The following is a 16,013-nucleotide window of genomic DNA, read 5'->3' as shown; positions in this document are numbered from 1 at the left end:
CATCACTTTCAAATTTAAGGTTTACAAACGACGTCATCACTTTCAAATTTAAGGTTTACAATATGTGAGGGAGGTGAAAGCAAGATGAAGTGTGACAGAAATTGTATAGAGGGATTAGGATGAGGGAAGTGGGACAAGTAGGTGGTATTGGAGAACCTAACAAGAGGTCTAGGCTATGGTTAGGGCCCTACCATTCTGGCGATGGCTGCTTGCACTTACAACACTGTTGTTTTCTATCTCAAAGGCCCATTTACTCTCCTTTATTTCTCTAAATCCACCTTCGATGAGCCTGAATGAGTTCTCCAAACTTGAAGATCTTGTTAAGGATTACAATTAGATCATGATATATTTACACTGATCCCCTCTTTTATTTTTTGTTTCCTTTTTGATGATTATCTCGTGATGTCGTGTATGTTGAATCTAAGTTCTAGTGTCTTGGCTTCTTCCACTTAATTTCATGGACAATCTTGTGAAGGTTCAAGGAATATGGAGTAATGCTGACCACAGTTTCAATTTAATGGAAGCATGTGCACTCATTGATTTCTTTGAATAGTTGCTGCTCCAATTTTGGAGGAATATTGAAGCCACTACTCTTTTCTAGTTGAAGGAATTTCAAAGCATAAATTTTCTAAAAGTGAATTTTGTTGATTTCTTGTTCCACATGATTATAAATTTCATCAGCAGATAAAAGCTTTAGCATTTATGTCGAACATGGTTTACTCTGATCTAGGAGTGATTTTTGCTATTTTTAGTTCTCTTTGTTTTTGTTTTTTAATTTCAGACTTGGTTTTCAGATTTAGTTTCTTTTTTTTTTTCAATTTCAAACATGGTTTGCTTATTTTAATTTTAATGGTTTTAAAATTTTATTTCAAATTTTATTTTTTTTCTTTCCCTTATTCTAGCCACGTCGATGTTACTGTCACATGGCATGTGCTAGATGTATCTAGCCAACAAAGCATTTTTCAGTCAAATGTAACTCATCCACAATCAACAAATGGGATCTGTTAGCTTTAGGCGAAATTGCACTGCTTTTGAAAAGTTAAGGACAACATTGCACTTTATAAAATTTAAGAATACAAATTGCTCATCGCGTGATACTTGGGAGGTAAATTTACATATTAATCCTTTAAAATATGTTTGTAAGTTTAATTCTTACTCAATTTTTTTAGTAGTTGGCAATATTCAATATAAAATATCAATAACGTAGATAGTCTTCTTATTGGTTAAAAATGATACAAAATGGGACATTTAAGTTATAAGAAAAGTAAGGAAACCGAACAGTTGAATTAAAAAAAAAAAAAGTTCCGTGGAAATAGAAGCCACTTATGTTTAAATGCTTGCTGATAAAAAAAATTCTTTTTTCCCTCGAATTTCCGTTTTTGAAATGTATTAACGAGTTTAATTCATCATGGTGATTTTTTTAGAATAATAAATCGTCATTATCGTTATTAAATTAAAAAAATACATCAAACAATATTAATAAATCATCATTATCATTATTAAATTAAAAAAATACAGCAAACACTATTGTTTATGACCTATAAATGGTTTATTTCATGTTAGATTTCGTGCGGGATAAAAAAAGCTGTTACATTTTCTGCAAAATTATAGATTGATTATTCATATAAAAATGGAGAAGAGAGAATTATTCTGCATAAAAAAATATTTATTTTGTATAAATTTCACTTTTTTTATATCTTCATTTATGATATAAAATATTGTGTGTGTGTGTGTGTGTTATTTCTGTGGAATTTTTTATTCTTTATTCATATATTTCTGTTTTATTCCTTTGCCTTTTTTTGGTGCCAAATATTCCTCTTTCTTTTCTGGATGCAGGACCTGTTTCTATTTTGGGTCATAGTACATAGATGAATTCGTTTAGGGCTAAAACGATGGGCCTTAAACCTGGTATGGAAGCCCATATGCTTCGATCCTTCACCACTACTTCCACTACTAATCGGAGACTGAATTCAGGGAAGCAGGACACCGATGGAGAAGACGAAGTCATCATCGACGGCCAGAGCCAAAGCTAAGGCAAAATATTCACCTATGTGTTTTTCGGGTTTTGATGCGATGAACGAGGACCTTCTCCTCAAAATTCTGAGCAGACTTCCTGCTCAATCCTTTGCTTCAGCTGCCTGCGTTAACAAATCCTGGAATCGCGTCTGCAATCGCGTACTTTCTCGTCCTAAGCTCGCCTCTGCTCTTTCTCTCAAACCTTCTTTGCACGTAAGCCCCCCGTCTCTGGTCATGTGCATTTCATGTTTTCTGGCAATCCCGTAGTAAGAAAGAAAGGAAAATTCCACAACTTAAATTGCATTCCATCATCAAATGGTTAATTCCTACATTTCTAGGAAATCAAACGCTGTTTAATGGTTTTCAATCACCATTTTGCCCCGCTTCGCACCTGACAACACAATCGGGGGCAAGTAAGCTATGACAAATTGGCACCTGATACTTAGGTTGATGACATGTTCGACGTTGGTTAGCAATGAAAATATAAGATGTGACTTACATCAATATGCACTCTCACCTAATAGGATGGTTTTGTGGAATGGGCTCTTCTCATCATGCAAGTCATTTAACTGGAATCAAGGCATGCTGTATTCTCGGTGATTTCGGTATTGCACTATTTGCATGGGGGCAGGAAACTAGGACAAAGCCAACTTAAATGGGCGCCCATGGTGGATTAGAGACCAAAGGGCCTAACTTTGCCAGTTTCCGAATCAGAGAAGTTCATAATCAATTATGAACAATTTTTTTATTGCTTTCGTTAGACGGTTTTTATGTCAAAATTTTCTTTTTTGTATTAAATAATGAAATATACCGATATACGTTGTGATTGCTTCCCTTTGATGATTAGTTGAGTTCCGTTTTGCTTCATACGTGGTATTAAATCTTCTGAGTTTTGCCCAACTAACAACTTACAACTTGCTTATTTCTCTTGGAAAATATTGTACATTCAAACAGGACGCTTTAAAAGAAGTGTTTGATAAGATTCTGTCTGAGCCGATCCGTCCACATTTTGCCATTGCAAATGTTGGCAGTGGATTTGAACTACAGATGACTCTAAGGCTTGTATGGAAATTCTCTCCTCTTCTTTTCTGAGTCCAAGCATTGTTTGTATTAAGCCATTGATCTTAAGGTCTACTGCACAGATTAGAATGAAACTGGGATGCCTTGTTCCCATCGTTGTTTCTGTGGCTAATGGTATCATTGGAAGGGATGCTCTAACTGATGAACTTAAAGAGGTTCAATATCTATTGACCTTTGTTAATTTTTATATTAGCAGTTTGGTAAACTAAAGTACTGACCCACAATTATTATGCAGGTCAACTGGCATGCTCATTTCAGTGACTTCAGTGATGAAGCAGATGCTGTACAGATGAATGAAGGCATAGTTATGACCATTGCCTTTTTCCCAGGATTAAAAATTGACGCTATTCCACTAGTTCGACGGTCAACAGTAATCAATTTACCCTTATTGGGGTTTAAGTTTGAACTTCAATATATGCGTTGTCCTTTATCAAATTTTGCCTTGCCTATTCTGATTGTTGCATATGCAATGTATGTTGTTTAGCCAGTTTTGAAAATGAAAGACCTACCAATTCAGGATTCAATCAGGACTATATTGAGCTTGATGTTGACCAAATTATTAAAGTTGTTAAATTTTATCCTACCAGACACCTCTAGAGTCAGCCATTGACAAGTTTGTAACGGATATCAAGGAGTATTCAGCATTCCCTGAGGGGATTCTTTTATTTGGAGTAAGTAGATGGTAGTCACTTATTCATCAGTTGTTCATTTTATTGGATTAAATCTTTGTTTTCCTTCATTTAAATCACTCCTTGGTATTGTTGCTAACACTATTTAGCTGCACAGGAAGGAAGTAGTGACATGAAACCAGTCATGGAGAAGTTGGGTAAGTGACATTTTACATGTCCTTATAATTATACACATTCTACTCTTCGCTTCTGCCAAACTTGCCTTTATGATCAATCAATTTAAGAATATCTTTGACTGCCTTGTAATAATTTTGTGTTACAACTTATCATTGTGGGGGATTTACATAAATAGATGTAAGTATGGAACAAATGTGTATTTTGTGTTAGTTCTGTAACCGTGAACGTGAAGTGAGAACTTTAGTAACTTCAACACACACCCCTCTGTTCTTGGCTTCTACTTGTTTAGCCTTTGTTGATGGTAAATGTTATGCAGATTACGCCATGCCCAAGGACACATTCATTATTGGTAACGAGAGAGGCTGCGTTGCATACAGAAGTAGAAATGACTCCAGAAATGCTTGTACTAGAACAGGGTACTCTGTAGAAGCCGTTGCTCTTGTTTTTGCTCAGGATATAAACAGATCTTCTGGTACTTCATGCTATCTTTTTGGTAGATCATTCTGCCAATACACAATACGATTGATACAATTGCTGCAGTTCATATCATTCTATTTTTTGTTGACGAGGAAACTGGATCTCTCATCCCTTAAGACTAGACATGTCTGCTCTCTCAAAGGAAAGTTCCATGCGAAATGCAATTGTGTTCTGTGGTGTTTCCTGGTTAAAAATGAAAGAAAAAAGTATTGTGAATGTTGTTTTCTGTCTCTTTGTCCATTGTTTTAAAAACTGGACCACATTGGCCAGTTCAACTAGAAAACTGGTAAACCAGTTATTAATTTGGTCTGAAACTAAGCCTAAACCGGCCTAAAAGAAAACTGGTCATGGACTGGAATAGCTTGTCAAAAAATGTTGAACTAATTAAGTACCAGATGGCTTATATAAACCAGTTCAAAAGAAAAAATTCAACTCTCAGGACCATGGGCCCTTAAAGGGAATAAGAACCCAATCCAAGGTTTATCAAATGAAGCTGCCCTCTCTTCCTTTATAGACTCAATGCCCCCACTTTCCCTGCATTTGCATGCTTACCCGATGACGAACCATGACTAAGAGGGTTTGCAAGCTAATTCCATTTCATTCTATGCAAGCTGTGGGAAAAGTTTATTTTCTCCCAAATAAAGCACTCACGCAAGAAGCTGCTGATTGTGGAATGGATTCCCTTTTAAGGCTCAAGTCTTCATATTTGGAAATCCTAATTACATATCCCTTGTCATGCACTAATATTTGTTGGCTCTTTATCCAGCTAGATGAAATTATTTTAACCTAGAAAAAGCACTAGCAAATGACAAGCCCATAAACTTGAAAAACCAATTGCTCTCCCAACTATAAAATAACTCTTAACCCAGATGAGGAAATATTCAAAATAAACTTAGAAGCGACTCATTCACATGAGTAGAACATTTAAGAAAACTCAAACTTCATTTTCTTGTTACCCAGAGTCCCTGCGCGCATGCCCCTCAAGCACAAAATTGTTCCTATCCAGCTGCACATCTTGTATGGACTTTGAGAGTGAGAGAGAGAGAGAGAGAGAGAGAGCAAGGCTCAAGTCATGTCAACAAATGTTTAATTCTTCTACTGTAGTGCCAATTAATTTGTTGGTTTAGGATTAAACTACTAAAATGGAAAAATTGATGTAAATCTCTTGCTGAAGGCAGCTATGAATAACCAGTTTTCGTAACAATTTAACATTGGCGTTATCTTGCCTCCACCCTTCTTTGTGCTACTTTGTATACTAGTCGATGCTGAAAAATAGAATCTCTAAGACAGATAACGTTATCAGTGTGCTTGGTTCAAGTGCTATGAGGCATTGTCATAGTAACATGTGGCTTGAAAGTCTTCTATTTGATTTTTTTTTAATATGTTTTATTTATTACTTATATATGCCATGGATTAATTAAAGCTCCAGGAGAAATTAAGTTCCACGTTGCATTGTCAAATGGTATTTTGCCTGTGGGTGACAAATACAAGACAGCATCAGTGCGAACAAGAAGCTCTGAGAGTTCTACATGGCTGACTGCCAGGAGGGAAGGCCAACAGGAAATTCTTGATGGTCAAAGAATATTGGATGGTGTTAACGATGAGGTTCACAATTCTCTCAAAGTTTTAAGTCGTCTTGTTTTGTTTTTCTGATGAACCAAAAGTTTGTTATGTTAATCACAGAACAGCACTAAACTTTTTATAAGGTCATTCATCTTGTTTTCTTTCCCAATATTCAACAAGACCAATGCAGTAAGGAGCTTGTGATTTCTTTGAAGTTCAAATGCAGTGAACATAAATAAGTAAATAAATCTAGTTGCTATTGATGCTTTCCTATTAATGGATTTTTAACTGATCACTTTTGAGTGAAATATGCGCATGCTATTACATCAGCCTCTGATTTGATGTTCTGTTGCATTTTTTACCTTCTCTCACGTCAGCATAACTTTCTTAAATTACATCAATGACAACTAATCTTCAATTGACACTGATGATGAGGGAAAAATTAATCACTCACTTGATTGCTGAATTGGAGGAAAAATGGAATATAAAATATTATGGTGCTAACTGTTACTCTGCTTTGGCTGGGAAGCCTTAATATATGCTGCAAGTATTTTGATGATAACCTTGATTTAACTTGTGTTTACAACTGTTATTTTCTTCTATCTTTTCTTTTTAACCTATGCATGTTTTTTGACGTTGAAAAATGTGGCAGCTAGCAAATCATATTGAGACTCCTGAATTGTACATCGGAGTATTCAAACGAAGAAAACTGTCCATTGGATCAGAGAAGCCAAGACAAGGAACATCTATTGCTTTTCATGGGGTTGTGAAGTATGTTGCATAATAATTGGATTAAAGAACAATTTACGAGTTGCCTAAAAATTTTTCAAATTTACTGAGTTTCAGATATTTTAATACAAGTTTCAAAATTTGTTAAAGTCAAATCATGTACTAAAATAGTTAAACCATGATGGGACTGGTGAAACATCCAAGTATATTGAAGATTGGATTTCAGACTCATAGCGATGTTTTTATTTTCGATTATTTTGATCTACCAATCTTCTAATTCCCAAATGATCATTTAGAGTCAGTACCACTAATTGAAATAACATCTCTTGTTTTGTACAGAGGTGATGAAGAATATCTGTATGTTGACGGGGTCGGCTTAAAAACTGGAGATATCTTTCAATTCTACCATTCAGATTGTAATACAGCATTAGCCTCATGCGCTAGAGTGTCTGATGAACTGAAGAAGATTAAGCTTGAAGCAAATTCTAAGAATCTCAATGTTGGGGCCAGCAATGGTACTTGTGTGTTTGGAGGTTTTGTTTTCGCATGTTGTGGTCGTGGTGAATCATTCTTTGGACGCCCCAATGTTGATAGCTCCCCTATCTCTGAGAATTTCCCTGGAGCACCATTGTCTGGAATGTTCTGTTGTGGAGAAATGGCCCGTTCTTCTTTCATAGTGGATGGCCAATGCGAAGGAGAAAACTCTATTGCTTGCTGTGTGCATGCTTACAGCAGCGTATATTTGTTGATGTCCTATACGCCGTCGCAGTAATATGGGATGCTGTTCATGGTCTTCGACACGAACGGTTCTTAGACGTTGATGTTTTTTGGTCCTCTGCTGTAGGCATAGATTTGACCTTCTAGTGCATAGTCTTCAACATGTACATGATTCAATCTTCCTTTTCAGGGAGTTTGGTGCAGAAAGAATCTTGTGCAACAGCAACAGATATAGACCGATCTAATGTCATCAATGCATGTGGTTAGGAATTAGTTCCCTTTTATATGCATTTATTTGCTTCATCATCATAAACCTAAGGGGATGTATGGTTTAATCCCAAGCCCCAGTTTAGGTGGCCCATACGGGTTGGATCTCAAAACTGACATTAGACCATTTTGATTTTTGGCTCAAAACTGGGTTTAGGTAATAAACCGAATTTTTTTTTGGAACTTTTGGCTTTTAATTTCTGTGCTTATCATCAAATAAGAAAAAAAAATTTAAACATAAATTATGTTGAATTGATTTTTGAGAAAAAATTATTTAAACATAAATCACATTACACAAATTGATTTTTATCTTAACTTCAATTTACAATCTTTAATTTATGGAAACTTTAATTTTAAAATTTTTTAGCCAAACACACCCCAAATTCCTAAGGTGACAAGGTTTACTCAACGGGATGGAATCAAGTCATTGTTTCCATTTTCCATCGATGGGATTTTGTTAAGGAAATTTCTTCTCAGTTCTTCTGGTTAACGGCTGTGGCTTTTCTGGCGTTTACTGTCATGTTATGTCTCAATAAATCAACGCTCCAGAAGTCATTCTTTGAGCTTTTCCCACGACCGATTCTTCAGTATTGTAATCAAGAATTGCCTTGCCATAGATTTACCCCTTGAGCACATCATTGGGGAATTTTAGTACTATAATTTTGCGGAACCAGGTTTCTCTCTTCATGTCCAGCTAATGTCTTGAAATCTTTTTAATAATATAGTGAAATATCACCTTGAATGATTCTTAACTTACGAGAGTTCTAATATGTTTTTCACACGGTTCATTATTCCCAAATCACTTGCAATTTTGTTTTTAAAAGAAAACTCGCACGCAATTTTATTATACATTTGCTATTAGAGTTCATGTTACTGTGCATTCTTTCGTCTAATTTACATAGCAAGTCCTCTAGTTTTACATGGACCCTTATTCCCGGCCAGAAATAAGCTCTGTGGGGAGGTGGAGCATGTAACATAATAAAAAAAAAAGTTAAAATTGCAATTTACACAGGAACAGGAGATAACTCAATGAGGAATGAGGGTCAGAACTTATTACTTGAAGGCATATAAAGTTATGTAATGTAAATCCAGTGCTATGCAATTAACAGCTATCGCGCTGTGTCGTTGCAAAGATATTGGCCGAGCAGGCCTTGATTCGTCGGTTTCAGCTTTTTAGTGCTCCTTTTGTGTTTCAAACAAATGGAACATACAGCATAAAATTTGGAGTTAAAAACACTTAAATGGTAATAGCATAGTATTCAAAGGTATCCCTTGAAAATTACTCCAGTTGATCATATAACACAACACTTTCAGAAGGGCAAACAAAAGAAACAGAAAAGCTTGCTCTTTGTTTGAATTCTTATTTCCTTACAAGCAAAATTCCAACTAAAAGAGAAGAATGACGAAGGGGCCATCTCATATTGAAATGCCCAAGGACTTCTTAAACTTCTCAACCTCCAAGTATACTGTGGAATAAGGAAGGAACTCTGAGAAATACTCTTTGCTAAGATCATTTATAGCAACCGCAAGTTTGGGGATTTCTAAGGTTTCTTCATGGGTCAAAGTCCTTACAAACCTAGCTGGATTTCCTGCCCAAAGTTCACCCGACGGAATTCGCCTCCCCGGGGGAACTACCGACCCAGCTTCAAGGATTGAGTGTGTCTCCACTAATGAGCCTTCCATCAGGATGGAATGCTGGCCAATAATGCACTCTGGCTCAATTGTGGAGGACCTCAAGAGGCTATATGCACCAATTGTCACAAACCTCTCTATCAAAGACGCAGCCGGCAGGCCTGAATTACAGAAGGATGCATGTATGATAAATAATAATGCATTCATTCATTATTAATTGTATCTAAGTATGCCCCATTTGCATTTTATGAAGGATCTTAAGTTTCATTTGAAAACTAAATTCAAATCCATAAAACATGATAAAAGGAAGAAAAAAAAAACCTGCAAATAAGTATGATTATAACTAACTCCACCAAATAACAGAAAATAGATCGTGCTAAAATTAAATGGAGGAGAGACATTGGAAGCTTTGTTTCAGGGAAAATCACAAATAAGAACAAGAGATCAAGCAAACCTCCTAGGGATAATACAAGGTAGCAGGAAAATCTTCGCTAGATGTTAATCTAAACCCACTTTAATATAATGGAACAAAAATACTGGCAGGTTGCAACTACTATAGTAACATTTGCTACAGACATACCACTGCAATGTACCTTCATATTTAAATAGAATGGATTCTCTGCCAGTCTTACTACCGCTGGAAAAATCGGATGTGGTAACTATTAAATTAAGATTCCACCAAAGACATGTTAAGATTAAGGCCTTTGACGTAAAATAACCAAATCAAATAGGGTTTTGCGTTGAAACTCCCATCCCCATATATGTTTAACTAAAATAAAGTTAAATATAGATAAGAAATATATTACCATATTAATTACGGCTAGTGACTGAATATCATCCCGGGTAACAGTACTTTGGTGGCTCCAAAACCAAGGGAATGAAAAAAGGAGCGATGTTATGATATACACGGGGATATAACTCTTACAGGTTAACCCAATAGGATTAGCTGATCCATTGAAGGAGAAAATACATCAAAGAGTAAGGACTTTGTAAGCAATCCTAAAGAAGATAAATGCAGCTAACTTGTACAATTCCAACAACAAAAAACTACATTTTTGAACCACCGCCAGCTATAGCGAGATTAAAAAGGGGGAGAAAAATATAGGGAATTGATATATACTACAATAATCAACCATGCTGCCTCAGTTAAACCGAAGTGATTAAAAAAAAAAAGAAGAAGAAGCAACCAGAACTAAGCAGAGAAGGCTCCAGCTATCCAGCTTAGAAGCAGCAACTATAAGATAATCGAGAATTCTCAAGCAGATCTTTCAACATAGAATGTGCACAGGCTATTAACCCTGCTTCCGGATTATTAATCACCATTGCACTTAAATTACAACCTAGACAGCCAAAGGCCTAACTGTGTTAGACTTAAGCTTATTCGTAAGAATTATAGGAATTCCATACCTAGTCATATTAGATTTTATTTGACCAACAACGCATTAGGATTCCGCGCAGAAACAGAATTTCCTCCTTGACGTCACATTTCCTCCACTTGAAATATGCATGAGAATCTAATGCTAAAATACACCGACAATCAAAATAATTAAGGCAAACCTGTGGGAGAAGACCAAGCGGCGTGAATAACACAGCGTTCCTGGACATTGGAGCAGAAGCCGACAGTGATCTTATTGAGATCGCCACGGAGGACGGAGCCTGGCCAGACGGAGGCTCCATCGCAAACGGTGACTTGGCCAGCAAGAACCACGTTGGGCGCCACGTAAGCGTCGACGGCGACTTTAGGGCTCCACTGCCCCAGTGGGATGATCTTGCGCTGACCTCTGTAGTCCCATTTCACCCGATCTGGCGAAGGTGTGATGGCCTTTGTCCCCTCGGTCGAGAGAGCACGACCTAATAGCTGCGGTTGCAGGTGGCGTTTTGATGCAAGCACGGCTGCTAGAGCTCTTCTGGAGAAGCGACCTAGAGTTGCCATGAGTCACAACTCACAACCGAAACAGAGTGGCCAATGGAACTACACGACAGGACAGTGAAGTGGAGGAACCCCTCTGTGGGCTTGAAGATCACTATCGCATTTCGGCCTCAAGCCCAATACCGAAGCCTTATTAAGAAGGAGAATATGACGGCCCAATTGGCAGCCCCACAAGCTTAACGGTGCTGGTGTCCAACAATCTAAGGACTTGTCTGCTTTTAAAAACAAAATTTTTTTAAAATTTTATTTGGATAAGTACTTTAATTTAATTATTTTTAAAACTTTTTTATTTTTTTATTTTAAAAAAATAAAAAAATAATTAATTTATTTTTATTTTATTTTTTATTTTTAAAATGCACTACATATGATTCTTGAAAATTGCAATTACTTTGACTAATTTATATCATAAATTATTATTATTAATCACATATAATTATCACTATCGATTTATTTTTAAATTTTAAAATATTTTTAAATTAATATAACTAAATGATTTTTTATTTTATTTTATTTTAAAAAACAATTCTAAAGTAGTTTTTAAAAATAGAAAATATGAATAAAAACGAAACAGACCCTAATTTTCTTTCCAACAAAGTCTCTCAACTTTTTCCTCTTTCTTCATTACCCTCCAATCAAATGCAAGCAAAGACATTGGTGCGGGCGGATTAGATTTGAAACACAACTCAACATCCAGGTTGAATCTTGTCATTATAATTCCCTGGTGAGTCAAGCCAGGTAGGGTGTGTTTGAATTTCAATCAGCGAAAACTGATTATAAAAAAATTAATTATCAAAATGTGATGGCGTTTGAATAAATATTCAAAAATTAATTTTGTTAAATTTAAAATGTTTAGATAAGTTTTTCAAAATTAATTTTAAATGAATAAATTATAATAAATGTCGGTCATTTTTATAATGTACTAATATTTTTTGACTAAATTTTTCATAATTCAATTTTGATTGATTTGAAAACAAAAAGAAACAAATTCCAAGTTGTGTAGAGTTCAGTACAATATCAGGAAGCATGGATCAACGTGTAATATATAAACGCACATATGTTCTTGTATTAGAAATAGAACAGTGGTAATAGTGGTGATTTTAAAACAAAAATGTTTATAGAAGAGATTTTTGTGTTTTGTCCGGGTCGTAACGTTTTTCCAAAAACATAGTTTAAAGGGAGAAGGTGAACTGATACAGCACAGACTTCGCAAGAAAGGCGAAGTTCTTTGCCATTGTCAGTGGGTGGAGGAGTAAAGGAAAAGATGCGAGTCGAAGTGGAGGGGAGGAATGAGTTTTAGGGCGCGTTTGCATTTCCGTTAAAAAATTATGTTACATGACATACAATTAATTATAAAATTAATTAATAAAATTAATTTTAATTGAAATTGAAAAGTAAATTTGAAAATCACTTAAAACCATTGTTTATATCCAAACACTTATGTTGCATGTTGAAAAACACATTTTTTAAAATATTCAATACTCATTATACATATCAAAAGTAAATATGAACTTAAAATTATTATTTTTTATATACATGTCAAAATTAATTATAAATCAAAATCCACAACTATCCTGTAGGTTATTATTATTTGCTTTTCAATTCAACTTTTTAATTATATATTTCTACAAATTTATCTAAAAATTATATAAACTATTTACAAATCATGCTTTTGGATTCAACATTGATTTGACATATATAGATGTGTTTGAACATTTTTTAAAAAAATCATAATTTTAGATTTATAATTAATTTTGTCATATATAATGAGTATTTAAGTATTTTTAAGAAAAATCATAATTTTAAATTCATAATTGATTTTGATATATATGAAAGATATTCAAATATATTTTTGCAAAATTATTGTTTTAACCTTTAGAATTTATTTTTTAAATGAAACAAATTTCAACTTATCTCAAATAGAGTTTTGAGAAGCAAATTGAGTTTGAGAAAATTGAGGTATCCGTAGAGTCATAGTGCATATCAAGAAGAGGAACATAAACCGTGAGCGTTACGGGAATTATTCACTGGTGAGAGTTGGGGGGAATGAGAAGAGTCATGGATAATTTACCTAAAGCATCAGTCTTGTAACTATATAAATATATTTTTTGAGGTGTGAGGAAAGTCAGAAAATAATTTATTTTTTAAGACATGTAAATATTAACAAAAATATATAAATTAAAATCTCTATCTCTGTTCTCTGGTTAATCAAAAGGTAACTAACTTCTGAATAGATTCCAAACTATGTTACACGTCTTTCTTTAAAAGAAAAACCCAAATACAAGGATCATTTGGTTTGCTCCTTTGCTTAACTTCATAAAACAAATGTTTGATACTTATATTTTTATTGAACTATATAATGGAATAACAAAATTTTGGAATAAAATAAAATACAATCAATTTTGAAGTCTTTTATAATTTTTAATTTAAAAAAATGTTCATAATAAAAATATATAATGAAAAAATAACTTTTGTAATGCTATTTTTAAGGTTGTAGATTTAGTGCTGTTTTTTCGGTCCACTGTCTTTTATACAAGGCTCAAGTTCATCTCATCAATTTTGGCTTTTTAATGTGTAATGGCCGCTTATTTTTCTTTCTTTTATGGTTGTCATTTAGGTAGCGTAAACTTTTTTCTTAAAAAAAAACAGTAATCAATTTTATTAATAAAAATATTACACCCACTAATAGGCAGCGTAAACTTTAATACAATCGTTTTTTTTTAATACTATCTGATCTTTCATCTAAAAAAGGTGTTATAGGGTTCTAATATTAAAAAGACCGAAATGTCCCTCGCTCAGCGACCAACTCACATCATGTAACTTTAAATTTTAATTTTTTTAATGGCAACTGAAGATTTATTTTTTCTTTTTGCAATAACGAGAAAATTATACATCAGTTAAAACATAAAGATAAAAAAAATTAAAATATCAACTTTTTATCAGTAATCACAAGATCACGATTCACAGTGCATGGGCTAAAATAAGCATGCAGATTTTCACTCGAAAAAAATAAAACACAATGATCAAACTTGGCCTGTCATTAAAATACATTTCTCACGGCAGCCTCTAACATCATTTTTACAAAAGGTGAGAAAAGTAGGAAAGTAAGTGAGAATCATATTCTGCGTAACAATCAAGGTCACTTTTTTTTTTTTCAAATGAAAAATGACAGACGTAAATCAAGAGATTACACATAGTTTGTTACACAAAAATAGGAACCATCATCACCCACCACCTCATGACAGTAAGATGGGGGTTGGTCAAAATAACAGAAACTACTCATTCTATCATTAACATTACAAGCTAAACACAAAGTGAAGCGCACTCAACATGTTGCATATAAGAGATATCTAGCTCCGTCGATAATATCTCTATAATCAAATTGATAACCTCATCACAGTAAGAGTAAATCTTGACTTCATGCAGGCCCAAGTGGCGGCAAAGTTCCTGAATTATATTTTTGATAAAATTATTTCTAATTTTTTGGATAAACAATTTTTCAGTACCATTAAAAATTGAAAAATTAAATTTCATCAGAACACCAAGAAGAGCACGTGGGATGCGGGAGAATTCCGAACTTTTTTCTTCATATGAAGACCTGTACTTATTCAGGTGTTCTAGTTTGACGACTAATGAAGATGTTTAATGCAAGCCACTTTATGCCGAAAAGAAAAAAGAAATCACACCACACTTGAACCATCATTTTGAAAAGGAGGAATGAAAGTTCAGAAAAGTGAAGCACCATAGCGCCACCAACGTACCAAACAATTTACATCGACACTAAAATTAGACCAGTAGACTTGAAGCAAAGCATAATACTACCGAACATTATATTATTCGATTCTTTTCCTCCTCCCACCATTCTTTCATTCTTTCTCAATTTTTGTTTTCGGTTTTTTAGGGTTCGATGGGAGATTTGACGATTTAGGGGAAATAAATTTGAAGGCAGAGAAAAATAATCAGAAACGCAGACATCCAGATCAAGCAAGCAAGCAAAAACAAATACACCTTTGATTGAGATCAAGGAGACGTAATAACAGTAGCAGATCAAAGACATGCAATCTTAAATTTGCGATCCTTCAGAAGTTTATACCGAAGAACAAGCACAGTTAACTAGCCAGTGTAGATGTGAACGCCAATGGCGATGAGGAAGATGGTGATGAGGCCGAAGTAGATGATGGCGTGAACTAGAATAGAAGCACCACTAGTACGCATGTTGCCGAACTCAACTACCCTGCCACCCGCCGGAATCTGAAACAGAAGACCCGGGCTCAACAGCACAAACAGGAGCACCGCAATGATCACTGGACCCCAATCTGCCATATTCCTCAAGCTTTTTGAACACAGCGACAGAAAGGATCACGGGATCTGGCAGAGAAAAGTAGGCGGTGAAGGAGATGGTAGAGAGAAGCTTTGAGAAGGAAGGATCTGTAACGCAGGAGTGGGGGGGCACAGTTGCTGAAGAGGATGTGAACCGACACATCGATTATTAGGAAAGAGGAGGGGCAGACGGGAAGTTTCTCGTGACACGTCAGATCAAGAGTGATAGCTTAGCGTGGCAATCGTGTCGCGTGTGACTTCAACGGTTCTGATGCTCCACATCACTATTCTGGGGATACTTAATCCCGAACTTCAAAACCTTTTTGGAGTTTACAACTTTTTTCCCTTATAAAAAATTCTAGTGTCACCGTACGTCCATTTCAAAAAAAAAAAAAAAGAGTGTGATCTGTTTTGTCCCCATCTCTCTGTTGTTTTACCCCCCCCCCAAAAAAAAAAAAATCTCACCGTTGCATTCCCTA

The 16,013-nt window shown here is 34.9% G+C and overlaps 3 protein-coding genes across 3 annotated transcripts; 1 reads left to right on the top strand and 2 right to left on the bottom strand.

The window, feature by feature from the left end:
• The first annotated feature begins 1,954 nt into the window (after nt 1–1,954).
• On the top strand, nt 1,955–7,661 carry LOC129320258 (F-box/LRR-repeat protein At5g63520). Its single transcript, XM_054965605.1, has 10 exons — nt 1,955–2,229; nt 2,971–3,078; nt 3,159–3,251; nt 3,332–3,466; nt 3,684–3,767; nt 3,883–3,922; nt 4,219–4,374; nt 5,803–5,984; nt 6,595–6,713; nt 7,011–7,661. The coding sequence occupies exons 1-10, from the start codon at nt 1,990–1,992 to the stop codon at nt 7,441–7,443; spliced, it is 1,590 nt and encodes a 529-aa protein (XP_054821580.1). The 5' UTR covers nt 1,955–1,989; the 3' UTR covers nt 7,444–7,661.
• Nucleotides 7,662–8,882: 1,221 nt separating this feature from the next.
• LOC129319522 (gamma carbonic anhydrase-like 2, mitochondrial) lies at nt 8,883–11,257 on the bottom strand. The gene is made up of 2 exons (XM_054964632.1): nt 10,845–11,257; nt 8,883–9,448 (listed from the first exon to the last, which is right to left on the bottom strand). The coding sequence occupies exons 1-2, from the start codon at nt 11,218–11,220 to the stop codon at nt 9,072–9,074; spliced, it is 753 nt and encodes a 250-aa protein (XP_054820607.1). The 5' UTR covers nt 11,221–11,257; the 3' UTR covers nt 8,883–9,071.
• A 3,056-nt stretch (nt 11,258–14,313) lies between these two features.
• LOC129320722 (uncharacterized) lies at nt 14,314–15,695 on the bottom strand. The gene is made up of 2 exons (XM_054966287.1): nt 15,308–15,695; nt 14,314–14,661 (listed from the first exon to the last, which is right to left on the bottom strand). Exon 1 carries the CDS (start codon nt 15,535–15,537, stop codon nt 15,328–15,330), a length of 210 nt encoding a protein of 69 aa, XP_054822262.1. The 5' UTR covers nt 15,538–15,695; the 3' UTR covers nt 14,314–14,661; nt 15,308–15,327.
• Nucleotides 15,696–16,013: the final 318 nt, after the last annotated feature.

Source organism: Prosopis cineraria, unplaced genomic scaffold, assembly GCF_029017545.1.
Source record: "Prosopis cineraria cultivar Desert tree isolate PC_DT_omini unplaced genomic scaffold, ASM2901754v1 PC9, whole genome shotgun sequence".
Lineage (NCBI taxonomy): Eukaryota > Viridiplantae > Streptophyta > Magnoliopsida > Fabales > Fabaceae > Prosopis > Prosopis cineraria.
Note: the sequence above shows the minus strand (reverse complement) of the source record. Positions and strands in the feature narration are given on the sequence as shown.

Bases quoted from the DNA above. Each gene is read 5' to 3' on its own strand.
- LOC129320258 (XM_054965605.1), top strand. From the start codon at position 1,990: ATGGAGAAGACGAAGTCATCATCGACGGCCAGAGCCAAAGCTAAGGCA. The intron at 5,985-6,594 runs GTTCACAATTCT...AAAATGTGGCAG, and splicing joins TGGATGGTGTTAACGATGAG to CTAGCAAATCATATTGAGAC. The intron at 6,714-7,010 runs GTATGTTGCATA...TGTTTTGTACAG, and splicing joins GCTTTTCATGGGGTTGTGAA to AGGTGATGAAGAATATCTGT.
- LOC129319522 (XM_054964632.1), bottom strand. From the start codon at position 11,220: ATGGCAACTCTAGGTCGCTTCTCCAGAAGAGCTCTAGCAGCCGTGCTT. The intron at 9,449-10,844 runs GTTTGCCTTAAT...TCTGTAATTCAG, and splicing joins CGCTTGGTCTTCTCCCACAG to GCCTGCCGGCTGCGTCTTTG.
- LOC129320722 (XM_054966287.1), bottom strand. From the start codon at position 15,537: ATGGCAGATTGGGGTCCAGTGATCATTGCGGTGCTCCTGTTTGTGCTG.